Source organism: Manis javanica, chromosome 4, assembly GCF_040802235.1.
Source record: "Manis javanica isolate MJ-LG chromosome 4, MJ_LKY, whole genome shotgun sequence".
NCBI classification, from domain to species: domain Eukaryota; kingdom Metazoa; phylum Chordata; class Mammalia; order Pholidota; family Manidae; genus Manis; species Manis javanica.
In genome coordinates, this window is record NC_133159.1 from 182773215 (window position 1) to 182799184 (window position 25970).

A 25970-nucleotide genomic window follows, 5' to 3' on the forward strand; every position below is an offset into this window, starting at 1 on the left:
TACTCAGATTGGCCCAAGTTGTGCCAGGATGAGCTGTCCACAGGCTAGGGCATCTTGGCTTCCAACAGGAGCCAGCCCAGGCTTCCTTCAGTTCTGTCCCAGGAACCTGGGGCTTCCCTGCCTGACAGCACGTTAGAGGAGGGGGTGGCCAGCAGGGCCCTTCAATAGAAAGGGATGTCATCACTGTGGATCATCTGAACGCCTTTTGGCTAGTTCCCCTTGTCCCTGGGAAGGCACTGACCAGGTCCCCCACCCGCTGCCCCGCAAGGCCCCAGCTGGCTCCCCCAGGGGCCGAGCTGGCCTCAGAGCGGCAGGAGGCTGAGGGCTGCTCCTCGAGCTTGGACTTCCCGGCAGTCCCAGGGAAGGGAGGAGGGCTCGGGGCCCAGCCCCTATGGACTCTCTCATGCTGTCTGGGGTTCGGGTCACGGGCAGCTAGAGAGGCCTCTTGGCTCGGGCTGCTGGGGACCCAGTGGCCCCAGCCAGCTCAGGGACACAGGGGACTCTGCCCTCCTGCGGATGGCAATTATCACTTGAAACATGAGGCTTGTCCACTTTTCACGTTCGGGCTCAGCAGGGCGTTGCTTCTGATCCTAGGGACGCCAGGCAGCACCGGCCCTTCCTGGGCAGTGGCTCTTGGGGGGCTGCTCTGCTCGGGCTGCTGCAGGAAGGGAGGCACCACGTCCTGAAACACGGGTCCTTGAGGGAGACAGAGGAGGGCACAGGGCAAGAGGGTGCAGGCCATGTTGCCGAGGAGCAGGGAAAGCAGCCTGCTGGGTCAGCCCGGGGGCGGGGGTTCCCTGAGAGCTATGTGAGACCAGGAGAGGGCAGCCGCAAGGGGGTCTGGGCACCAGGGCCCAGGACGGTCCAGTGTGCCCCAGACTTAGCCTGGAGCCGGAGCACTCCGACCTGGGCTGCGGGGACCCAGGGCAGTGGGGTGTGCTGGTCCAGCTGATTCAGACCAAACCCGGGGCCTGGGTCCTCGGGGGGCCCGGCTCAGATCCCAGTCACTCCTGAGTACATCTGAGCCCTGTCAATGCTCTGCCTCCACCAGCATTTCTGGCCGCTGACCCTTGGCTGCCATGTGACCATGAACCTGGTCTCCTATTTTGCTTCCCACAGCCTGTAACTCACCTCCCACCAGGGCCAGGACCCACAGGTGCCCCTTGCACCTCACAGATAATAGCCCATGAACAGCAGAACGGTGGGCAGTATCGACGCCACAGTGGCAGTGTGGACCCAGTGGGGGGCAGCGTGGACCCCGTGGGGGGCAGCGTGGACCCCATGGCGGGGTGGCCTACAAGAAAAGAGCTAGGGAGCCCCAGCTGGTTGCTTGGTTTGCAGTGGTCCTTCTGAGCCGGGCTCCCACATGCCGGGTCCTGGCTGGACCCTGATGAGCTCTCAGGCCTGGGTGGCCGGGCCACCCCAGGATAGGCACATGTGCTGCAGGCACAACTGTGGGCTGCTCGCCTGTCTGTACCCCGTCCCTCCCCACACGCCCTAGATCTTGGGCCTCATGGGTGCTCCTGGGCCAGGACCTCTGCCTGGGGTTCTTTCCCTGGGGTCAGTGCGCCACGCGACCAGCACTGGGTGCCCTTGATGATAGCACTGGCCTCTGCTCATCCTCAAAGCTGGAGAAAGCTGAGTCCCAGAACGGTAGAGCTGTGCACAGAGTCACTTCACACAGATCCAGTGTAGGGTGGATGTGGCCACCACTCTAGAAAAGTGAGTGTCCCTGTCCACTCTGTGAACATGAGACCCCAACCCGGAGGCCTCACCTGGGGCAACCTCCCTGCTGGGCAGAGGGGAGGTGGGTGTGTGGAAAAGGGGGAGGAGGGCTTGGCAGGATGTCCTCTGAGGCTATGACCTCTCTGGTGAGGTGGCTGGGCTGGGAGATGAAACAGACGGGAGTCCAGGGCCCCCCAGGAAACAGGACGCCAGCACAGGATGGAGGTCACTCCACCGGGGGTCCTAAGCAAAATAAAATCCAGATGGAATTTGATGGGCAAATGAGTCATAAAGCATAAAATATAAGGAAAAGAAAATATAGTGAATATATCTTTAACATGAGGAATGGGAAGGCCTCTGAAAGCAGGACTAGAACCCAGAGCCCACAGAGAGATGAGTCCTGAAGAAAAGACGAGGCTGAACTTGTGCAGAGGCAGGTAAATGTTTATACTCCTGCTCCAGTAATCCTAAGGACTGTATCCCAAGTCAAAAATTCAGATGTGGATAAATATTTATGTACAAAGATGTTCGTTTTAGCATTACTTTAAAAATCAGAGAGGGCGTGGGATGCTCTGCAGTGATTAAGTCGCAGCCTGGGGGTGAGACGCCCTCAGAACAGAGATGGCACCACTCCGAGGGTTCACGGTCGCTGGTGGGACAGAGCGGAGACCACGGCAGGGGTGAGGGAGGGGGCGTGAAAGGCTGTGATGTGATCCCATTCCCTTTAAAACTAACACGTGTGTGAAGGCGTGGGGTTCTGTGTGCACATGTGTGTGCATCTGTGATACAGCCTGACATCAACATTACCTGTCACGAGGTCAGGGACACCAAGATGCGGGAGGGACTGGCAGCCAATGTGCTCGTCCCCAGGGCACTGCCGCCCCCAGGGGCTCCAGGAACCCGCTCCACAGTGTCCCTCACTTGGGACCCACTGTCCTTTGTTACTTTGTCATTTGTCTTCCCTGGGGTGGTGGAGGACAGGAGAGGAGCCAGGAGCCAGGAGCCGGGTGAGTGCACGGCCAAGCCCGAGGTTCGGCTCTCAGGAGGCTGCTGCGTGGGGTCCGAAGCCTGAACAGTCCCTTTACCAGGTGTGGGCACATTCCTGCCCCAGGCCACAGCCCCCTGGTGGCTTCGGCTCGGCCATCGTGGCTGCTGACCACCACAGGGCAGCGGGGGTGGACCTCACCCCTGCCAGGTGGGGCCCCGCCCATCTTTGAGCTTTCTCAGGCCCTCCTGGTCCCCAGGAGAGTGGCACAGCCTAGCCCAGGAGCCGTGGGGTCCCACCATCCTGCCTTCCCTGGGGCCCCAGCAGGGGTGGGGGGAAGAACCAGGGCAGGGAGGATGTCCCGACGCACAGGCTTGTGGAACGTGCATCACACCTGTCACCAGGTTACACATCCTGGTCTGGCTCTGCGCTTGTGCAGTTTCCTTATCAACAAAGAAACACACGCTCCCGAGGCCCCTTTACCCTGATCTTTGCAGGAGCTCATTCTCTGAGAAGTGAGCTGCACCTGCACCAGAGACACCACCGCAAACCCAGAGAGCTCTCTGCTTTGGGAGATGGAAGTCCTCAGTGGAGCTGGGCTAGGGGCAGCACCGGGGCTTGTGCAGAGGTGTGGCCCTGCCCAGGAGGCCAGGCTGGCGTGCAGAGGCCACAACTCTTCCCCATGTCCGCACTGTGCACGCCCAGCCAACAGGCGATGCTGACAGGGTGGCTTTAAGGGTCATCAGGGGAAATACGCTGGGGCTCCCTTATGCCCCAGAGAAGGCATGAGGGCCCCCATTCCAGCGCAGGGGAGGCTGGGGTCTAACCTGGGGCCCCCTTACCACAACCACCAAACCAGGAATGCGGGGGCCCCAGGGCCACATGCAAGGGCAGGTTTTTCCACGGGGATTCCAGACAGATGATGGGGAGGGTGCAAGGCTGCCAAAGGCTGCCAGCCAGGAGCGCCAGGCTCTTGCCCGGAGGACGGCTGAGGGCCCAGTGCCATGTAGGGGCAGGAGGCCAGCTCTCCAGGGCTGGGCCCAGGCCCCAGAGGGGAGCCCTGGCCCCTGGGCAGGCCTGCAGGCCACGTGGCTCTAGGCTGCCACTTCTCCCCACCGGGCGCCTTGGAGATGGAGGCTGGGCATGCCTGGTGGCGAGTGGGGCCAAGTGGGGTGGCGGCCGCGGGACTCAGCTGGAGCTCCAGACCCTCTACGTCCATATGCTGGCCCCACAGGGGAGCCCCTCTGTGAACCCACCACTGCGTTCTCTCTTTTCTAAATGTTCTTCCTGCTTCATAGCTAAGGAACTGGGACCCAGGGGTTGCCCAGGGCACATGGGATCCCCAGGTGGAGGTCGAGCCAGACGCAGCCACCCCCCAGTTCAGGGGGGCAGGGCCGTACTCGGCCCTCTGTGCCTCAGGTGCTCCACAGCATGACTGAAAGCCCAGAGCCTGTCTCGCCCCAGAACCCTGTCAGCGTGGAGGACGGCAGCCGCCCCTGTTGTGGGGACACAGCTGCTGCCCTGCACCAAGGTCCCGGCCCTGGCCGAGCTCAGTCTGGGCTGGGCCTGGGGGCTGACCGGGTAGGGGGCACCTGTTTCTGCCCTTGGTGACCCAACCGGCCCTCCCCCTCCACCAAGCCCACGGGCAGAGCTGTGGGGCCAGGTGTGCCCCATGGGCCAGGAACCCTTCCCATTCTAGATGTGGTGGGAGGTGGTCCTGGGTGGGTGAGCCTCAGTGTCCGGGGTGGAGGAAGGAGCCATGCGAGCCGGGTGCCCACCCATGTCGGGCAGGTGTGGGAAGGGTCCTGGGCTGACAGCAAGGTCAGGGCACCAGCTGGGGCTCCAGAGTGGGTCCTGATGGGCTGAGGGCATGAGGGTGGAGCCATGGGGCACAGCCCCCACCACTGGTCTCACAGGGACATAGGCACAGAGGGGCCACCATGTGGCTCCACCTCCCTGACCTGTCCCCCTGACTCACAAGCTCTGACAGCCCCCTGTAGTCCCACAGTAAGGGGGTCCTTGGCTGTGTGGGATGGGCAAGGAGGGGCAGCCAGTGTAAGCATGTGGCCCACTTTTTCTTGGGTCCAGGAACCTGCCCCGGGGTGTGGAGGCCCTGATGGCCCCCCTCTGGGCACAGTAATTTTCTGGAATGAGCCTTCGCTGAGCACTGTCCCCCCTACCACCGCCTGCTCTTTATTGAGGTGCACAGGAAGAGATGGATGGTGCCCCAGATCCGGGTGGCTCAGGGACAGCTGAAGGGGCAGGAGCTTGGGCTCAGCACCATCCCTCCCCTCTGTGTGACCAGTGAGACTCCCCGCTCCCCGCCCCTGCCGTCCACATGGAGTGGGGCAGCCGGGACCCCTGCACTGTGGGGTGGCGGAGGCCCCTGTGCCCTGCAGGCCTCCTGGCCCTCTCAGAATGAGGACTGCCTACACCCCCGGCCCCAGTGGGACCTGCCTGGCCTCAGGGTGCTGAGAGAGAAGCCACATCAAGCTGGGGCTCGAGACCTGTGGTGCAGAGCTCAGGTGCCTGCCTGGCTCCCCTGTCACCGCACACCTGCCCCGGCCACTCCCTCGGGCACCGGTGGACAGAGGCGCAGGACCCCCAGGGGTGAGCAGGGGTCCAGAGAGGCTGCTGGGAGACTGGGGCAGTCAGGGGCTGCAGGGCCTCTTCTTGGGGGGCATGGGGTGTCAACCAAGCGAGGTGAGGGCCCTACAGTTTCTCCCAAAACATGGACAGCAGGTAAGAAACTAGTGCTTACAGTGGCAGCCCTCAGAGAGGACCCTGAGAGGGGGACGGGCGCGGAGCCGATGAGGACCCTCCCACCGCTGGCTGCCAGGGACCCAGCTGACCAGCCCGCCATCCTGCCCGCTTGGCCTCAGTCCGTTCTTTTTCTTCCATCTGCTTTGTGCTTTACAGGTGCCTCCCAGGTCACACCTACAGTGGGGGATGCTCTCCTGTGGCCCCACCTGGCCTTCCCAGGGCTGAGCACGGCCTGCCCGCCTTGCTAGGGGCCTGAGTAGGGAGCAGCCGGCTTGGCCTCCAGGAGACGTGGCAGGACTCGTGGCTGGAGACCCAGGTCCTCCGCCCAGCAGCCTGCCGGAGCCGCCGCTTGCTGGAGCTTCTGCACCAGTCACGGCCTCATTCTGACTCCCCAAGCAGAGGCTGCTGGCCTCATGACAGCGACCACATTCCATCAGTGGTCAACGGGCTGGGCGGGGTCTGAATTTGGACGAGGCCCAGGCAAACGACTCTTCTGTCTGCCCATAGAATCCAGGGCAGGAGACCCCCTCCTGGGAAGGGCACCGCGTCCACAGCACAGCAAGGCAGACACCCAGGCACCTAGAGGGGAGAGCAGGGCCCCTGCGTTTACTTGAAGATGGAAAGTGATGGAAATGTTGACAGATCAAAACTGGGAGGACCTGCAGGGCACCTACGGGCTGAAATGGGCTGAAACTGGAGGGAGGGGCAGGTGCTGCTGTGGCCCCCCCGGCAGGAGGGGACCCGTGCTACGTGGGCGCCGGGTCTGCGATGGCGTGGTGGGGGTTGCAGGTGAAGGCGATGGTGACAGCGTAGCGGGTGCCCCAGTGGACCTTCTCCACCCGGTGCAGGTTCTCAGACCCTGAGGTGAAGAAGGACACCCGACCTGGGAGAGAAGGAGGCAGACCGCTCTGGGCCCCGGGGGCAGCTCTGCAGGCAGCCCCCCAGGAGAGCCAGAGAGACCCACCCACCCCAGGAGGCTGATGCCGGCAGCAAGGTAGGTCAGAGGGGCACGCCGGCAGTGCTGGGGGACCCGCTGGCAAACCCCCGTGTAGGATGAGAGGCACCCCAGGCCCCTGCCCAGCCACCAGGGGTTCTTCGCTGTGGGGAGGGCTTGGACATGGGGCTAGGGTCCTGACAGCCATGCGGTCACCTGGGCCCACCCTTCATGGCCTTTAGGCTGACACTCAGGGTCTTATTTCCAATCACACATCAAACAAAACCAGACCCTGGGGGTGACGACAGTCAGGAAGGTCAGGGGTCAGCTCCCTCCAAGGGGCGACACAAGACAGGAAGGCGGCGCCCGCCAGTCCAGGTGTGCTGCTCAGTGTCTGACTGCTCCCGCACACATCCCGCAGGCCTCTTCACAGGGGAGCCGACACCAAGCCCCGAAGGAGGGGCCCTGGGGAGCCACAGGCGCCATTTTCCTGCCACGTGGCCACGTGGCCGGGACCCACACATTCCATGACACCTCATTCCCTTTGAAGTCCCTGCTGGAGGCTCAGCTGCTTCCTTTTGTATTTGTGAGCTACCTCTAAATTTTGGAAAGGGGAGAAAAACCCACCCCAGACGTGGGCTACTTGCTAGTTGTAAACAGAGAACTGTGCTGTCCAGAAATAGCAGCAGAAGAATCCACGTGACCCAATGGGGAATCTCTGAGCACTGCTCTGGGGGCACCTGGAACTCACACAGAGCAGCTGTTTCCTGCTGTGGACCAGCCCAGCTGCCCCTGCTGTGAAAGAAACGCTCTTTCAGTGGAGTGATGTGGAGTCATGATGCTTTCTGAGACCTACGCTTTTAAAAGACATTTTGTGCCCAGTTTCTTCCACATTCAATCAAACTTGAGACATTGGCCTAGTGGCCAGGCGTGTATGCACAGTGCTGCCCGACAGCCTCCCACGCCCGCAGACACGCTTCTCGAGGAGGCTGACGCGCACGAGGGCAGGGGTCCCTGCGGGCCCTCCAGCACGCCTGCACATATTGTAGACGGAAGCACCAATGCAGAGAAGGAAAGACCGAGGAAGAACGGAGAGCCTCATGAGGGTGGCACACGAGCCGCCCCCCGCCGTGTCCTTGCAGCCTCACTTAGGAGAGCGGAAAGAGACAGCCGGAGGTGACAGCCCCCAGAGCTCTCCCCAGCATGACAGAAGCCTCCGACTTTTAATCCAGTAAGCTCAGCAAACTCCAGGCAGGACAATCCAAATAAATCCACACAGGCATGTCGCCGTGAAACTGCTGAAGGGCAGCCCCCACAGGGGCTGTGACATGGATGGTGGTCCCTGCCCTCGGCGGGGTGGAAGCCGGATGCATGAGGGACGCTTCTAAAGAGAAAGGAAAAAGCCTACCAACGCACAACTTCATATCCAGTGAAAACATCCTTTAGAAAAAGGCAAGATAAGGGCACTTTTGGAAAAATCACCAACAGACCTGCACTATAATAACTGGTAGAGGCAGGTGAGGCCACCTGCCAAGCACTGGGCCTGCAGACCCGAGAGCTCTGCAGGGGAGTCAGCTGGGAAGGTGCCGTGCGGTCTCCCTTAATTTCCACCAGGGAAAACTGTCCACAGAAACGCATCACAGATTTAACATGGCCTTGCCTGTAGGCAAGCTGGCCTGCCCTCTCCCAGGCCAAGCACGGCCTGTGAACGGAGATAGTTCATGTCCCTAAGTAACCTGGAATGGAAATTCTCTGACCCAGTCAAATGCCAACACAGGCTGTACATTTTGCCTCAGGCCCACTTCTGTTTTTAATGAACCAGCAATGAGCCCCACACTTCATTCTGACAGCCGGAGTCCACAGCAGTTAAGCTGACCACAGGGACTACAGCAACGCCCTGGGAGAGCCCACAGGCAGGCCCGGTCTCCAGGGCAGGCGTGGAGCCGCCGTCTGGGCAGAGCCAGCGGCCGCCCGGTACCCGGCCCCCGAGCAGAGCACACAGACTGCACATTTACACGGGGGCTGTTGTTTGAACGACCGCCCACCCAACTTGGCAAGTGACACATTTCAGAATTCAGGAAAAGGTACTTTCTGCCTCTTAATTTTCTTCATTAAACAACTGTTAGATTATTACCCACTTCCTTAAAGAGGGATTTAGTTCAGCAACTGAGTGACCAGAATCACGGAACAGTCTCAGTCTTTGGAACCCTACATGCCTGTCTCCTCTGGGGCAGCAGGGACCCCTGGAAGCCTCCCAGACGCGCCCAGCCAGAGTTACAGCAGGTGGGCAGCCAGACAGGGGCAGGGACGGGGCTGGGGACTTTGGCCAGTGTTTACATTCAGTTAGATGCTTGTTTATATTCTAAATATTCTGTGTAAACTGTTCTCGGGAATGTGGGGAGGGAGGGTACAGAGAACAGACCTGCCAAAGCTGGCTGGATCCAATGAGGAGAAGCTGACCCTGACCTCACTTCCAAATTAATTATACGCTCATTAGCATACTAAGACCACGCCCCTCGGCGCCACCACAGTTTCAGAGTGACCATCTAAGGACAAACGAGGGCGTCACCCTATTTTCCCAGAATCCCCTCCCTATCCAGGGAAAGCCCCACCTCACCCGATGAATCCTGCACCCCCGCTTAACCTCCAGCCGTGGGACCGCCCAGCCGGACCCCAGCTGCCGCTCCCCTCCTCCCCTCCGGGGCCCACACCCCCGCCCTGGGTGCATCCTTCCGCCTTAAACTGCTCTTCGCTTGCACCGGCTCGGCCTGCTCGGGTTCTTCCTGGATCAGGGTCAAGAGCCCCCCTGCGGGATGAGGTCTCACCCAGCATGCAGGAAATCTCCCCAGGTCGGGCTGCCCGACAACAGTTCGGGGACCCCGAGGGGCCTGACGTTGCGCTCGCTAACAGGTCGGGTGGGGAGGGACCCTGTGCTGCTCTGAGGCGCCCCTTGCCTTTTCCTCCTGGATCCTCGGCCGTTTTTGTCCCCTCCTTGGTGGGCATGATGGATCATTTAAAAGCCACAGGGCGGTCACCACCTACGATAAGTCTCCTGTGTGCGGATAAGTCGGTTACAGAACAGCTTAGATTGGCTCTGGGCCACAGGCCAGCCTCAGGACAGTGACCGTGCACTGAGGTCCTCGTGAAGCAGGCCCACCCGCCCCGCCCCAGGCAGATCTCCCTCCAGGCTGTGGTCAGCCTCCGAGGACCCATTTCCTCCATGCCTGGCGCTCCTGGCGCCTCCTCGACTCCACCTGGCACCTCTTCCTTCAGTTCCACGTCTCTCCCACTGCTGGCATTCCACCAGGCAGTTAGTAACACGCGGGTGGCCAAAGGAGGGGAGAGGTGGGGGCAGGCAGCCTCTCTGGGTGGGTTCGTGCGGTCCAGGAAATCCCCGGGGCCAACTCCAGCACAAAGGACCCCGAGCGCTTCTGAGACCTCGGCCCAGCCGCAGGATCGAGACAGCGCAGGGACCTGGGACGAGGGCCAGGCCACTGTACAATCTATTCTGCCTGTGAAAAAGGCCCCGCTCATTCCTTAACTTAATCCACATGCTGTTCTTCGTCGTCTTCCCTCCCCTTCATCAGTTAATTTTGTGGCCAGATTGAGGGACAGACCTTTGACGCGTAAATGAGCCTGAGTGTGTAAAGAATGCAGAGATCTGGATCAACAGCACCTGAATAGCCCTTTCTTAAGACAAAACTTCAAAGGAATTATGAATCATGTCTTATGCCGACCCCTACCCAAAAAGCCTTGTATAGAACCCCAAACCCTAAGCCCTTAGGTGCACCTCCTGAGGACATCTGCACTCCTGTCTGACCGTGTACCTGTCTTACCGAATGACCTTCCTTGTTGCATAAGCTGACTCCACGTGTGTCTGAGCTCTTCTCCGTGATAAAGACAGGAACTCGCCGCACTCCACCTCTGGTGGCCAGTGTCTCTGTCACTTTGCAGTTTCAGTCAGCTTTCTGGTCTCAACACAATCCTTTCTCTCCCCAGGTCTTATTTCAGACCAGTAGGGAAGGGAAGTTCTCAGAACATCATCTCACTCTGCCCAGGGCTCTGCAGCTCCCCCAGATCCTGGGGTGGTGGGGGCTCAGTTCCCGTGCTGTGCAGATTCAAGCGGACACTGGACGCCAGGTGAGCCGGGCTTCAGGAGTTGGCAGGGGGTCTGCCCTGTGCCAGGCAGGAGTCCAGTGAGCCTCCCTCTCCTTTCTGCTGCCTGCACGGCCGCTGCCACACGCTGCTACTCTCGCTTTAATGAATTCCTTCCTTACCTGCACTCGCCCAACCAGGTGGAGAATTCTTTCTTGATCAGATTCAAGAACCCTCCCCCGTCCAGGCTGCGGCTCCACTTAGTGGGCCGGGAGAGGCCTCCCAGACGCGGCTGCCCGACAGCACGATCACCAGCGTTCTCCCCATGTGTTCTTCTGTCTGCGTTCTGAGTATGAGCGCGTGCGGGGCCACAGCGGTGACATGATCTCACACGGTTAACCACCCCTCATACTTGCCTGTAAAACCGAGTGTTCAGATAAGCAGGGCTTGTCCTGACCTCCCAGGCCACCTGCTCTCCCTTCGAGAGGGTGTGTTCTTCTTGCTGAATAAAACTGTCTCTGGCCTTCCCATCTGCTTCATATCCCTCGTCCGTGTGCACCAGAGGGGTGAGAAAGACCCTCCCTGTAACTGCAGCACCAGATGCTTCTCCGCTCTGGGTTCATTAAATTCTTGGGGCAGCAGGGTGTCCTGAGGCCCCTCCTGCCCCTGGCCTGCACCAGGCTCTGCACCCTCCCGGCTCACCCACTGAGGGGTGTTGGTGAACCCTGGGCAAGTTAGTCCCTTTCTGACACCTCCTGTTTCGCAAGCCACTTGCATGCTGACCCAGCGCTGCTGAAGGAGTAGTTTGCACCCGCTGGCTGGAAGGGCTTCTCCACAACGGCCAGGACATACTGAACCAGCACGAGTGCCCGGTGAAATGGCCCTGACCTCCAGAGCACGGGAGGGCAGAGCCCAGGCCTGAGGCTCTGCCCCTTAGGAAGCCAGGCCACCCTCCCGTCCCAGGGCCTGGCTTCCTCTCCCCACAACTTGGAGGAGGTAGATGACTCATCCCTGGGTGCGCTGAGCTCCACGCTGTGCGGGGCAGTGGGGCCAGGCCCTTCCCGCCTGTGGGCCAGTCCCATGGGTCAGAGCCATTACTGACACCGCGAGGTCCGAACTACAGCCTCGTCTTAAGCTGCGGGTCCGGTATGTCTGGGAAGGGACTGGGCAGGAGCTGGTGAGGTGGGGGGATAGACTCTGAGCACCGTGCTGCTGCAGCAGCAATGGCCACGGACCATGGGCATCCTACCAGCTCTCGGCTCCACCGTCCTGTTGGCCCCCTCGTCTATGAACACGAAGCGCCCCCCGCCAAAGTCGTCCAGGTAGTCGGACAGGTACAGCAATGAGGTGTAGTCGAAGGAGCCATAGGTCACCTGTGGGCAGGGTTCCAGGGAGCACGTCAGGGCCTGGCTCAGAGGCCAGACACACATGCAGATGGCCTGGACGAGGCACTTGTGCCTCAACCTTGCAAGCCCGGGCGCTGCTGACCCTGGGATGCCTGTGCGGCTCTGCATGGTTGTGCTGTGCAATGGCAGCGTGTGTGGGGTGCAAGGCACCCGTCCCCCATGTGCCCTGGTGGCACACCATCACTCCCACACACCCAACCCCCAGGCCAGCACGGGGAACACTCCCAGAGCTTCTCTCTTGCTTCAGATGCGGGGCAGCCCCACCTACGGAACCCAGGCAGAATGCAGCTGCCCTGCCGCTTACCGTCCAGCTCAGTGGCGCACAGCCACCACTTCCTTCCACCTTCCCAGATGGAAGTCCATCCCAGCAAATACCAGTGCCCCCTCCCCGGCACGCACCCCTCTGCTGTCAATCTCTAAGAACGTCTCGCCTCTGCGGACCTCTTATACATGGGATGCTACAGTATCTGTCTTCTCAGGTCCGCCCCCTCTGCGTGGGTGCCCTTCTGGAAGTCAGTGTGGGCAGAGCAATGCAGGGCACGGGCGAGGGGTCTGGTCCCGGCTCGCTGGGACGTGGGCCCTCTGGCAATCGACCTCCTGGGCCTGGGCTCCTACTCGTTTCCTAAGACACCCCGAAGTCAGGGAGGGAAGGCAGCCACAGGCAGTCATTCCTGAGCATCTCGTCTCCGGGTCCTTAGGACCACAAGCCATAGGAAGACGTTTTCAGTGTGAGATTTTTGAGATTTAGTGTAACATCTCATTCAGACTAAAGAGGGGCTGTCCACAAAATGCAAAGGAGGTGCTGTTTCTAAGCATCACATAAGAACACACACAAATCAGCAACTGGTTAATACAGGAACTTAATGAGATGTGCTATGTTTTTCATGCAAAGAGAGTGATGTGCAGCATACGAGGAATCTGAACCACATCACAACGTTCTCCAGCCTGATGAATCGTTCATTAGTAAGTCTGGGGAAAGAGACAGAGTGGTGAATGAGTCCAAGGACTCCAGTCCAAAATGCCACACTACTTCCACGCTATCGGACCATCCCAGACTTCAGCTCCTCAGCTGCTGGATTTAGAAATATAGACTCTAAAGTGACTTTACTGACACCCACGACATGGGGATAGGACACAGAAGCCACAGGCCAGTCCCATGTGACACAGTTGATCAGGGTTCAAAAAGTCCAAAAGCTCTTCTCCCCCTGCAACAACCGTATGCAGCCCCCATGCCCATGACCACAGCCATCACCTGACAGGAGGCAGGCCAGCCAGGAGGGAGGGGCAGCATGCCTGCCAGGGTGCCTGAGACCCAGGTGGTATTAGGTCTACACCTGATGATGTCACCTGGTAAACTCAGTACCCTTCAATGTGCCACCACTGTCTGCAGGGCTGGACTCTTTCTACACACCTGGGCTCTGCCCCACAGCCCCACCCAGACCCCAGCTTGGCTTCTCTGATCGGCATGGGTTCACCAAACAGCACGTGATATAAGCCCACAAGCTGCACAGGGCAGTGCGTGCGGGCTTCAGCAGTGAACTTCACGCCCACGGAAACCACACATGAGCTGCACAAAACGTAGAAGAGACCCAGGAGGGGTGGGAGGGGACCCGGGTGGGAGGGGACCCAGGAGCCTGACCCTCTGCTACCCGCCCACCCCCACATGCTGCAAAGGAACCATCTGAGGACCACATAAAGGCCAGCGGCCCGGGGAAGCAGGCAGTCGGGAGGCGGGTCAGCACAGGCAGTCACGTCAATGAGCACTGACACGGGGGGCAGTTGTGGTAAAGGCCTGAGGGGTCCTGCCCAGTTGTCTGTCCCTGAGCTGGGGTCCAGAGAGCTTCAGGGTGAGGGCACACACCCCATTCCCCCATTCCTGGAGCTCTCTCATGCCTGACAATGTCTCCTTGCCATGTCTGCGTCTGAGCAGCCCCTCGGCTGTACGCACTATCCTGGGCCCTGGGGACTGTTCCGTGGCCTCTTGGCCCTGAGCGGCACTTCTGGGGCTGGCCACCTTGTCACTGTTTTCTCATTTTCTCTGCCTGAAGAGTTTCTTCTTTATCTTTGAAGCTCAATAACTGAGCCCGGCTCTGCTCAGTGTCATCTCTCCTGAACCGATTCTCCCCGGATCTTCCCTCTGTTGCAGGGAGATCCTCCCGGACCCTGTGCCCCATGTGCGGCTCTCTTTTCCATTTGCTGGATGCACCTGTCTCCCCCATACACATCTTCTTTGCCCTTGAGGCCATAATACCTTATTTTTTTCTCCGCAATGTCTCAAATTTTCTCACACCAAAGGTCTCACCCTGGCCCCTAGTGAAATGATGGATCTGGGCAATAGTCACCAATGGATTGATTGCTGCTAAGGCCACGAGGTAAAGGCAGACATGGCTTGACCACAGATGGATCAGGCTGACGTCTGGGCCCACACAATCCCAGCTGAATTGGACAATGCCCTCAGATCTGTGCTAGCCCCCAAGGGGGCCACCAGCCACACATGGCTACTTCAAGTCAGCCTAACTTAACTGAACTAAATATTGTGTTGCTCAGTTTCACTAACCACAGGCACGTGCTTGATGGCCACATGTGGGCTCCCTGCGTCGGTCTCCTGAATGCTGAGCAGACGTCAGAGCAGAAGCTCAGTCAGAAAGCTCTCAGCCAAACCTGCTGCTCTCAAGCCCTTCTGGTCACTTTCCTCCTCCTGCGCCGGCATCCAGAGACAGAGGCTCACCCCGGGCCACCTGAACACGCCCACAGCTGCAGTGGCCGTCAACAGCCTCATATGCTTCTGTGGCCAAATCTCCCCTGGGGCCATGCTGGGGGTGCTGCCAGAGTGGGAGGGGTGGCAGGACAAGCGGGGAGAGGGAGCCCTCTGCAGGACACAGCCATGAGCAAAGCCCCAGTGGGGGCCTGCAGGGCGGCCACGGGCCACAGGCTGGTCAGGGACACGGCGCACAGCTCAAGGCTCAGGCGGAGGCCACGCGCCTCTGGGCGGGGCCCCTGGGTGCCCACTACCTCATGACCTGCATGCCACGGTCTTCTCTTATCACCATCATGAGAGACAAATCTCACTTCCTCAACCGCATCAGCTAGATTTAGGGTGCTCCCTGAATGCCACCCAGGAAGACGCCTAACGCCCACAAACACGATGCTGCAGAACAGAGGCTCACAGCCCCAGAGCCAAGCTCAGCTGGAGCCGGGTGGCCACTGGGCCGTGTGGGAGGTGCAGTGCCCACCTTGTCCACGTGAGCACGCCAGTACTCATCGTGCGCCGTCCGGGCCTCTGTGCTGTTGATGCGGGAGAAGAAGGTGGGCTTCGTCAGGTACAGTGAGGATGCACTGATGCCAAAAGCTTGGGCGATTGCAAGCTGGACCTTCTGCCGCACGTGCCTGTGGAGAAGACACACCAGTGGCCTTGGAGGAGAGAATTCTCCACCAGTCCCACGGAGCCTGCACACGCAGTGCTGTAAGAAGACACGGCCCGGAAGGAAGCAGAAGACACACACACGGCTCCCAGTGCATGTGACAGGATGACACCTGCGTGACCAGTAACTGAGGACCAGTTTCTTGCAGAAATGACTGCAGTGCCAGGCCCGCTGTCCGTGGGCCCTCCACACCCGGCCCACACGCTCCTGAGCAGCATGGAGAGGCCTGGACCCAGGGGTACACTGCATGGGCAGAGCTGGGGTCAAAGCCTGACCCGGCAGAAGGGTGATGCCCCGTGGAGACAAAAGAGCCCCCCTGGACAGCCACTGACCCGTGCAGCCAATTCCACAGAGCTCCAGGGAGCCAGCTTTCTGGGAGCCATAACGCAGGGAGCAGTGCTAGACAGTTAACCTACATCTCTCCGGTATACACAGACACGTACATACCTACCTACATGCCTATTCATGTATGTGCACACATACCTGCCTGTGATGTACCCTACCAACCTATACACATCCCATTCACATGCACTTAGCATGCCTGCACATCTAACTACACACATGTACATACCTATCTACACACGCACACACATGCCTGAGCCTTATGTGCATCGACACAACACATATAGACACATGCATATGGATCAGTGTACTTACATGTATACCTCCCTTGGTGCATACCTATGCAGTATGCCATAAACTGGGTCCTAAATCCATGTGCCAGGTGACAGCGTGAGCACAACAGCACGTGAGCCAACACTTTCTAACCACTGTCGACCCTCCAAAAAGGTCACCGCTGAAGGGATCCCATCGAGCAGCGCTCTAACTGGGGGCGCATCAAACTCCTCCAGTGACCCTTTGAACTCATCTCAGTAAGTAGAGCATATATCTTAACATCAACGATAAAGTTCATGAAACTTCTACTAAACCTACAATTACATTAAAAAATGTTTCGAACTCTTCAACAGGGTATGAGATATTTATGCATTTAGTATTTTTTGTTTACTAAGCCTTCAAAATTATTTATGGGAAAGCCATTTATTGAGTGGGCTTAAGTTTCTTAATCTTTGTTCACCTTCAAGCCTTGTTGCTTTGCAAACAGCATTTAGACAAGTTTCAGAGTTCAACAAATCGAAAGACAAGTTCTTCCATCTTGTCATCCAATGACAGATCTATCGCAAAATGCACTGATAAGCCACTTGATCCCCTTCTGTAGTCGGCACCCTGTGGCCCTCCAAACGGCAGACTTTCTCCGCTTCTGCGCGTTTTTTCCCTCCCCTTAGTCTCGCGGGGTCATCTCCCTGGCGGGTCAGATCCCCGCCAACTTCACAGGTTGGTCTTGGGTCTTGAGAAGTCAAGAGGGCGGGGTGGTGAGCGGGCGTGGCCACGGAATGTGTTCTGGTGGGTGTAGCTCCCTGGGGGCGTGGCCAGTGGGGGGCGGGCAGGGGAGTGGCAAGTGTAGGGTTGGCTGGTGGGTGTGGCCAGCAGGGTGTGACCAAGTGTGATGTGGGCGTGGCCTCGATGGGCGTGGCCAAGGCAGTATGAGTGGGCGTGGTGAGCGAAAGGCAGGCTGGTGGGTGTGGCCTGAGAATGCGGTCAGCTGGGTGTGGCCGAGTGGGCGTGGCCGGCGTGGCCTGGACCGCGAAATGCGCGTGGCCGGCGTGGAGCCTGACCGGCCGCACCCGCACCTGTCGCCTCGCCCTGCTCACCGGTACAGCTGGAAGTCCTCCTCGGCGAAGACCGTTTGTATTTTATCCCCAAAGTATCTGTGGGAAAACAGTATTAACACATGTAGTTTACAAATCTTCCTTCTTTGCCTTAAATCCAGCGTCCCCCGCAGCGAACCAGGGCCCTCTGCATGAGGCGGGCCGCGCTCAGACCCCGCAGCCCCGCGGCCTTCCGTGCGCCGCCCTGGCCCCTCGGCACAGCACGGGCCGTCCGCGGCCTCCACCCCGGTCACGCAGCCCGGTGTCCCTGTGTCCCCGCTACGACGCGTAACCGCGCGAGGTCACCCGCGGTTAGGGTCGCGGCTCCCCGGCTCTCACCTGTACAGGTTCACGAAGTGCTTCCCCATGGACAGGGCCCCGGAGTGCAGGTCCAGGATGGACGCCTGGAAGAGGTGCGGGGAAGCCAGGGTGAGGCCCGCCTGGGACACGGAGCCAGGCGCTCGGGGGGAACCCAGGCTGCTAGACACGCATACGAGGGTCAGGAGGCGCTGCCTAGCGGGGCTGGTCCGGGAGCGCAGGTCGGATCTCATCAGACCAAGCTCGTCCTGCAGTGTTCTGAGGCCTTTCACAGAGGGGGTCCTCCACATGTCCCCGCAGACTCCTGCAGCTGAACCCCCAAACGCTCCCTCCCCAGCTTCAGCTGTTAGAACCCGTACAACCAGCTGCTCCTGTTTCCAGCAGACAGCCTGGTAAGTTCTGACAGCATGAGGCTGCCAGACCATCACTACCAAGGCGGTAATCACCGGTCACCCAGATTTCCTTGCACCCGTCACCCCTCCCCATCCCCTGCCACAGATGCTTCACTCAGCATGGCCGTGTGGCTGACTCACCGCCTTGCATGTGTCCATCCTACCCCCATGCTCTGGCGCGCGAGCCCCCACTGGGGTGCCCACCCACCTAGACACAGCCACGTGGGTTGTTTCTAGTCTGAGGCAGTGAGAAATGAGGCTGCAGTAACTGGTGGACAGGTCTGTGCAGACAACTTTCATGCTCTTGGGTAGGTGCCTGGCAGTGGGACTGCTGGGTCACAGCTCTCTGTGGGTCCTTCCGGAAGGGGAAGTGACCACCAGCACAGACCGTTTTCACCTTGTCTGTGGAGCTTTCATGTCTTTCCTCACAGATGCAGCAACCAGCCCAGGGGGTTGAACATGATTTGGGCATAAGAAACGTTAACTGAACTTAAAGGTATCAAATCTGGTAAATTTGCTGCAAGACAGCTTCCCAAGCAAATGCCGAGCAAAGAGCAAGTACTTTAGTAAACACTCCCCTGAATTGAACCAAACTGAAATAAATGGAGCTTAATTTTCAGTACTCAAGAGAAAAGAGTTTGCAGGATACAGCCACATGGCTAATCACAGAAATACTTGGATATTCTAGCAAAGTCTGTAAATTAATCTTCCTAGGAGCTTCAAACATGTTGAGGGTTCGGGTGCACACGGTGACTGTAATTCTGTGGCCATTCAGTGGTCATTGAACCACACAGAGATCGCATCTTCTCACATTTCACACAATGGGCAAAGGGATCCACATTCAGAAAGTGCAGAACTCAAGCTGAGGGGAGGTGCTGGTGGGGACAGAGCTGCACAGGGAGGAGCAGCTCCGCACACGGCTGCCCATCCACATCTCAGTCCCTGTGGCTGCCCTAACCAACCGGGGCTTAAAACAACAGGAGTTCCCCTCCTGCTCTGGAGCCAGAAGTCCTAGATGAGGGTGTGGCAGTGCCGTCTCCCCCAGAGGCTCCCGGGGAGGGTCCTGCCTGCCTCTTCCTCTTCTGGGGTCTCTGTGTGTCCCTGGGCTCACGGCTGAGGCTCCCCTCTGCCCCCATCTTCACAGAGCTTCTCTTCTGCCTCAAAGCTCCTGCCTCTCTCCCGTAAGGGCACTTGCCTTGGGATTTAGGACCCACCCAGATGATCCAGGATGACCTCATCTGGACCCTTAACTGAATGACAGCTACAAGACCCACTTTCCAAATTTGGCCTATTCACAGGTTCTGGGTGGACACACCTTTCCAGGGACCCTCGGGACCCCTGCAGTCTCACATGGTGGACGACAGTGCCTACTTGGTGTCTGTGGGCCTCCAGCTTGAAGGCCGAGGGACACATTTGTCCTGGTTTCCCAGCACCCATCCCACTTCCACTGGCCCACCCACGCCATGGCTTGTCATCAACCTCCCTGGGTTCCTGACTCCCCTCCCCCAGCAGCTCCCTGCCTGACCCCAGCCCGTTGTGGGCAATGCCGACACAGGTACTGCATGGGGGGCACCCGAGGGCCCTGCGGTCCTGGCACCTCGCCTTCCCCTTGGAGGGAAAGCAAAAGCACAGGGGTAAGAAGACAGCGGCAGAGCCTGCAGACTCACCCCTCCTTCGGATCCTCCCAGCGACAGCCCCTTCTCAGCTATGCTGTGCAGGAAGACAATTTAAGTCAGAATCTAGTTGCTAAGCTGCGGTATACCTAGGCAGATATCAGTCAGTATGATAAACGGTATGTTAACAGCTCGCTAACGTCTAATGTTTGATATAAACAAGTTTACACCAAAGATTCAACTTTTAAGGCTAAACAAGTAAATGGCAATATCTTACCAACATCTTGTTAATAACATTTAACACAGTTTAGAAACAACTGGGCTTAATTCCTGTCTTTAGCATTGAGACCCAGGGCCCAGTCGAATGGGCTGACCTGCTCCCAGTGGGTCCCTCCCCTGGCCAGCACAGGCTCGGGGTGGCCTTTGTAATCACCAGCTCAGGAGACAGACGCCCCCTAGTGGCCTGTGGTGGGCCTGTGGTGGGCCTGCTGAGACCACCAATATGGCCTCTAAGAGCCTCTAAGAGCCTCTAGCACCTGCAGCCCCCACTGCACGGCCACCCAGGAGACTGGCGTGAGGAAGTATCGATCTTTAGCACCGGTCGCCCCCTCTTATAGAACACCTCCAATGCTATCTAGAAACAGAAGCCCAGTGGATGGGCAGAGGTCAGCTCAAGGGCATGTGTCTAAATGCATTCTGTATCTGAACAACTGGAAAAAGCTTTAAGATCTTGTTTTTAAAATCTCAACAAGCAGAAGTCCAAGCCGGCTTCTTCTGAGTAAGTCTTCCTGCCCCATCAGGACCCACAACCGGGCTTGGAGCAGAGACTGAAACACTATCCAGCCGCCACCTGCTGCTGTGGGCAAGCACAGCATCTCCACGGGGGCCCCCACGGGGACGGGATGTGAGGGAGCAGCATCTCCCCAGCCTCCCAAGCAGGTCAGAACCACTTCCCTGAAGACGGGCTGGGCTCCAGAAGGTTCTGTCAGCAATTGTATCATTGAGGGCAATGGTCTTTTCTCCTGGAAATTGTAAAAACCTAACTTTGACCTCAGAAGCACACAAAGAAATGCTTACAGAATTCTAAGTGAATTTCTTTACGTCACCTTTTCATTAGTAATTCCTGCTTCCTGCTGCCCAGCCCCACTTTCTGGATCATTAGGGATGGAGGCTCAGAGGTACGTCATACCTGCGAATCCGCTGGGCTTCATCTCTGGTGATGACGGTGTCGGTGACACCCCGGCCACACTTCCTAGGGGAGCAGCCTGGAGAGAGAGAAGCCAGGATGCGACGCTGACCCCACACGAAATCCCAGTAACAAAGATGCTGCATATCTGGGGGGCTTCCCTGTGGGTGCCCCCCCCCCCCCGGGGACAACAGAATTTTGTGGGGTGGGGCCTTGCCTTCCACACGATTAGAGGGCCATATTTGGCAAATAAAATAGAGGACACCAGGTTAAACTTGAATTTTAGATAAGCAGTTATGACTTTTCAGCATGAGTGCATCTGCAGGACATACGGACATCTCCCTGGGCACGCTGCATTTCTTCTGTTCCCCCAACGCCCCTACAGGTCACTCAGGAAGCACCTGACACTCTGCTAACCCTTGGGAGGACAGCTCTTGAGCCCCAGAGGCAGCCTCCATGACATCCTAGAACCACGGCTGACTGCAGTCCTAAGCTCCCGTCAGAAAGTCTCTCCTGGATGGCCAAAGTTGTGCCTATGCACTCCAGGTGGAGGGGGTTCCCAGCTCTGCGCAAGCTCACTATGGATTCGATGAGACCCAGTAATGACCATGGAACGTTGGGGGCAAAAAAGGGGCTCATACCAAGCTTTATTCTCATGCTGGTCACCTAACTGTCTACAAGCGACAAGCCCGCCTCCATCTCTGCCCCAGGTGCTGCCTCCACTCCAGGCCCCCCAGTCTCTGCTCTCTTCCCCGGGCTCCGCTCTCCTGCTTCCTCTCCCTTCAGCAAGGGGTGGAACTCTTCTTCTATCAGCACCAGCCATAAATAGCTTATTGCTAACAGGCATGTAAGTAGGCATCTGTGCAGAAGGCTGAGTATTACCTCATCGCACATGTACAATGGGAGAGATTAGGATCGGGTGAGAATCCTGGCCATGGAACTTCCATTTTCCCTACAGCTTATAATTCTACTCATTGTCCTTCCCCAGGGTCCCAGCAGTGGCTGCCACCAAAGGTGCTCACCATAGTCCACCTGGCACTCCCTCCACCTCTCTGTACCTGGGATCTGCAGCTCCTTGAGGGAAGAGGCTGGGGATGTGGCCAAGGTCAGGTGGACGGGGCCAGGGTCAGGTGGATGGGGTCAGGGTCAGGTGGACGGGGCCAGGGTCAGGGTGGATACAGCCAGCGCAAGTTAGAGTATCAGAGACAGATGAGCGCAGCAAGCTCCTTGCGTTTTGGCACAAAGGGCAGGCCAGCTCTCGCTGACCAGGTGGGTCAGCTGCCTCACACTAGGTGGGCCATGGGACAGTCCCAGCTGATGAGATGGGGACCTTGGACACTCTCAGGACACACTGGGCTGGCTGACCTTTAATTTCCACCCTTCCTCCCTTCTTCCTGCCTGGCTCCTGACTTCTTCCTGCGGTGGAAACGTAAGCCCGTGCCTGGAGGTGGAGCGAGCCTCTGGGACCACACACACCGACTGGTGCTAAGAGGCTTGGCCCGGATGGGCTCACAGGGCACCAGGCCCACTGGGTGCCTTTCTCTGGGTGTTATCATGTGGGAAGAATAAACTTCTGCTTGGTGGCCACTAGGGGAGGGGTGCCTCAGTTCCAGGGGGCTGCCCATGATCCCACTGATACAGGTGTCTTCATTATAAATGAAAGTCAGATAGATGCTTTTCATAAGGGTTACTCCCTACACATAACCCAGAAAGATTGAAAGTAAAGGCAAACACGATGAGAATCAAAGGAGCTTCGGGGATGACACCTGCAGAACTAATGTGCTTTAAGACCAAAGAGGTGTAAGACCCATCAGGGATGACAGGAACAACTCACAGGGGAGATAAAGGTGGGACAAACGGCCCGGAAGGACAACATCTCTGATATATAAGGAAGCCAACCCGGGAAGACCAGTCAGGAGAAGCCGCCAGACCCAGTCATGGTGGACATTCTAGCACGCAGCTCTCAGGACGGATGCAGGAGATGGAAAACCATTAGAGAGAATTTGTACACGGGAGACTGGACTAGGGCAATGCTCAGAACTCTGCAGGCAACTTAGAAAACACACATTCTTCCAGGTACACGTGGGCCATCAACAAAAACATATTAGGCCACAAAGAAAGTCTGAGCCAATATCAAAGGATCTATACAAATTATATTATCTAACTACAATGATGTAAGGTTAGAAATCGATTTTTAAAGAGAGAGAACCAAAACCCCATGCATTTTGAAATCTGAAAATCTGGCACTGATACAGCACATCCAGTGTGAATAAGCATCAAAGATGTAATCTGAGTGAAAAAGCGAGCTGTGAATGGTACAATGTCAGTGCACACACATGAATGCACACTACAGACACGCAGTAACATGCTACCTGGATAGAGTGGACTGGGAGGGCCTCACCGCCCCGACCTGGAAACCTCTGTGTGAAGGACTTGCTCACCTCTGTTGTCTCAGGAAGGACTGAGGAAGGGGGAGCCCAGAGGCTTTAAAATGCACTTCAGCTATTTTTTTGCACTGTGGTAAATACACACAATACCGTTTCAGCCATTTTTAAGTATATAGTTTAGGGGCATCAGCTACATTCAGATTGCTGTGCAAACATCACCACCATCCTCTCCAGCACTTAGGAAGAAAAACTTTACTTCATTTCTAGCAACTGAAAAACATTTTCTTGAAAGCTTGGACTTTCAGGGAAGACTTAGAGGGACTTAGAGGGAAGACGCTGAGGGAGACAGTGAGCGTGCACATTCCCTGGCAGACCACTGCGGTGGAAACAGGCCCTGCAGCGCACCTGCCAGCTGAGCGAAACGCACACCCCTTCACCACTAAGGCCCCTGGTGGGCATCACAATGGTATCCCTTGGTGGGAATACTCAGCAACCTTTTTTTAGTTCAAGTATTATTACTTTAAAAAATAATAATAAATTGGATTCTGTCTTTAAAGCCCAGTTGCTCAGGCTATGTTTTTAAAACTGAGAAAGCATCTAGGCAGCAGGGAACATGCTGGAAACTAAAGCAACCTGAGAAGGGCCCAGAGCCACAGGGTCTCCTGTGGCCCGGCTGGGTCCCCCAATCAGAGGGTGTGCTCTCTGGGGAGCTGAAGCCATGACCTGGCACGGCTCAGCCTTGCAGCTCTCTGGGCACAGCCTGCCAGCCTCCAACCCGGCCACTGGCCACTCCATTTGCCTGTCCTCGTCAGAGACAGTGGGCACAAGGAGGGGACACGTGACACATGACGAGGGGGAGGACCTCTGGTGTGACATTCCACGTTACATTTTCTCGAGTGACAACACTCTATGATACTCTCTACAGCCAATGCCATTTCTGGTTTTAACTTTCGCATCCCTACCTTTCCAATTCCGATACATGCTTCAGACAAGCCATCTCCTCCACCAGACGGTGCGCACAGTGTGGGGCACCTCCGGGAAGTGCTGGCCATGGTCTGGGTGGTGGCCGGCAGGCCTGTCCCTGCTCGGGAAGAACTGAAACACCTGCCTGTCCCAGCCCAGGAGCCAACCAACCTAGGGGAGGGGAAAGATGACCTGCCCCTGACCTCCCCACACCACTTTCAACCTGATTCCCACAATTCATTGCGGCAAAGGACAGATGCATTTTTAAGGTGCCGCGTTTTACATTAACTGCGCTGTCTCTTGGACAGCTGCAGCACTGAATACCTTCGAACCTTCGGTGACTGTCGTAGTCCTCGGAGCAGGGCACCTCGACGAACCTGCCTGGCAGGACCTCACCACGGTGAGCCAGGACCTCAGTGATGCTGTCATCACCCCCTAGACTGCCCCAGAGCAGGAGCCCGGCGAGCGACGCCCAGGCGCCCAGGACTGCAGCTCTCAGCCACTTCCTTTGTGCTGCCCTCGGCGCCCGGAAACTCTTCCCGCTGAGAACAGAAAACAACTGTGGTCACACAAACACACCTACATGTGCTGAAAAGGGAGACCACAGTGTCCACACTTAGGCAGAGCCAACCTCCAACTGTTCCTGCACTAGCCATTGTCACAGTGACTCTCAATCAACCCAGTGGCACGCACCAGCTTGGGAGAGCATGGTGGGGAACGTGGCCCCATCTGACCAGGCATGCTGGCAATAAGATAAACTGCCAGTTGGTGTCTCTCCCAGCCCAGCCACGCCACCAAGAACCCACCTGGGGGGTCCTGCCAGGGTCTGTGGCACTAATCATGTTGCCTGTGTCAGAAAATAACTGTCCACCCCATGCATGTGCCTCTGCTGTATGCATGTGCACACACAACGTGAACTAAGTTAAGTGTGGGTCAAACCAACCGAACTAAAGTCACAAATCAGCCAGGAAGAGAACACAAGCACAACGGCAATGACTGGAACATGAGTTGCTCTCTGTGTGACCCAGGTAACTGTGAGGTCCAAGTGCAGGTGCTGAAACTGCACACATGTCTGTGTGTGCACACGTGTCTCTGTGTGTACTTGCATGTGTGGGTGCACATGAATGTGCCACTCAGCAGCCGTGTGTGCTATTGTCTAGGAAGGGCTTGGTGACTGCAGAACTTGAAGGACTGTAAGGAAAGGAGAGGAGAGATGGGGGCTCCTTTCGTGGAGGGTGCCCTCAAGTATGCAGTTGATTCCTGAAAAGCAGGGAGACTGCCTTCTATTTTTTCATGTCCTTCAACACTCAGTAGTGCTATATAAACAGCACACAAATTCCAGTCACAGAAATTCCAAGGTGGGCCCAGCCCAGTGAATACACGAGCATTTCAAACAGGAAACAGGGAGCATGAGCGCCCTTGGAACTGCGGCCCAGCCCACACAACCTCCTCTGGTCAGACCAGCGTGGACGCCTGACTCACGGGCCCTAGTTTCTCTTCCCCAAGCATTTCGGGACCCAGCACGGAGACTGCCAGCCCATTCCAGCGGCAAGCAGCGGAGAGCTGGCGGGACGCTGGTTCTCCTGACAGCCTGGCTAGTGAGACAGTAAACTGGGTGTCCGTGCAGGGGCAAGAGTTGAAGTAACGGCCTCTGGGACCAGATCCGGATGCCAGATACCCCGTGGAGGCTCCTCAACATTAGCACCTTTCGGGGTAACCTGGCTGAAGCTGCACCCGAGAACCTGCACCTGACAAAGCAGAAGGAGCCTGCTTTCCAGGTCTTGGGGCATGGTCCGTGGCCCACGGGGCACGCACCACGACACAGGGACTTGGCCCGAGGGATCAAAATGCATCCTGGCTCTGGAAGCTGCAGGCGCTATCCCCTGGAAGGCGACGTGGTGAGATGTCGCTTATTCGCTAGTCGGGGACCCTGTGCGGGGCGCTGAGAGCACACAGGGACCGGACGGCGGGGGCCGCGGCCTCGTCCTTGTGCGGGCGGCCCGAGTGGGCCCTTTGCGCGCGGGAGGGGGGGTGGGGAAAGGTTCCGGCCGGGAGTTCCGGGCCCCGGGCCGCGG

General features: G+C 57.8%; 1 protein-coding gene and 1 long non-coding RNA gene across 14 annotated transcripts in view; one reads left to right on the forward strand and one right to left on the reverse strand.

Annotated features, from left to right (window-relative positions):
- Positions 1-25970, reverse strand: part of OGFOD3 (2-oxoglutarate and iron dependent oxygenase domain containing 3) — a 39910-nt gene that overhangs the window by 12907 nt on the left and 1033 nt on the right. The window contains exons 1-11 of one of the 13 annotated variants that reach the window (XM_073236164.1): positions 25711-25778; positions 24228-24437; positions 20549-20624; positions 19414-19456; positions 17376-17440; positions 17040-17096; positions 15142-15295; positions 11752-11875; positions 7159-7202; positions 6148-6356; positions 1954-6052 (exon numbers count right to left, since the gene is read on the reverse strand). In XM_073236164.1, coding sequence (XP_073092265.1) covers positions 5914-6052; positions 6148-6356; positions 7159-7202; positions 11752-11875; positions 15142-15295; positions 17040-17096; positions 17376-17440; positions 19414-19456; positions 20549-20624; positions 24228-24324 — 1008 coding nt within the window. In that variant the 5' untranslated portion in view covers positions 24325-24437; positions 25711-25778 and the 3' untranslated portion in view covers positions 1954-5913. The other 12 variants (XM_036997318.2, XM_017641474.3, XM_036997321.2 and 9 more) reach the window with 12 other exon arrangements.
- Positions 8835-10840, forward strand: LOC140849221 (uncharacterized). Its single transcript, XR_012130984.1, has 3 exons — positions 8835-9129; positions 10407-10547; positions 10703-10840. It is a non-coding gene; the product is annotated as an uncharacterized lncRNA (long non-coding RNA).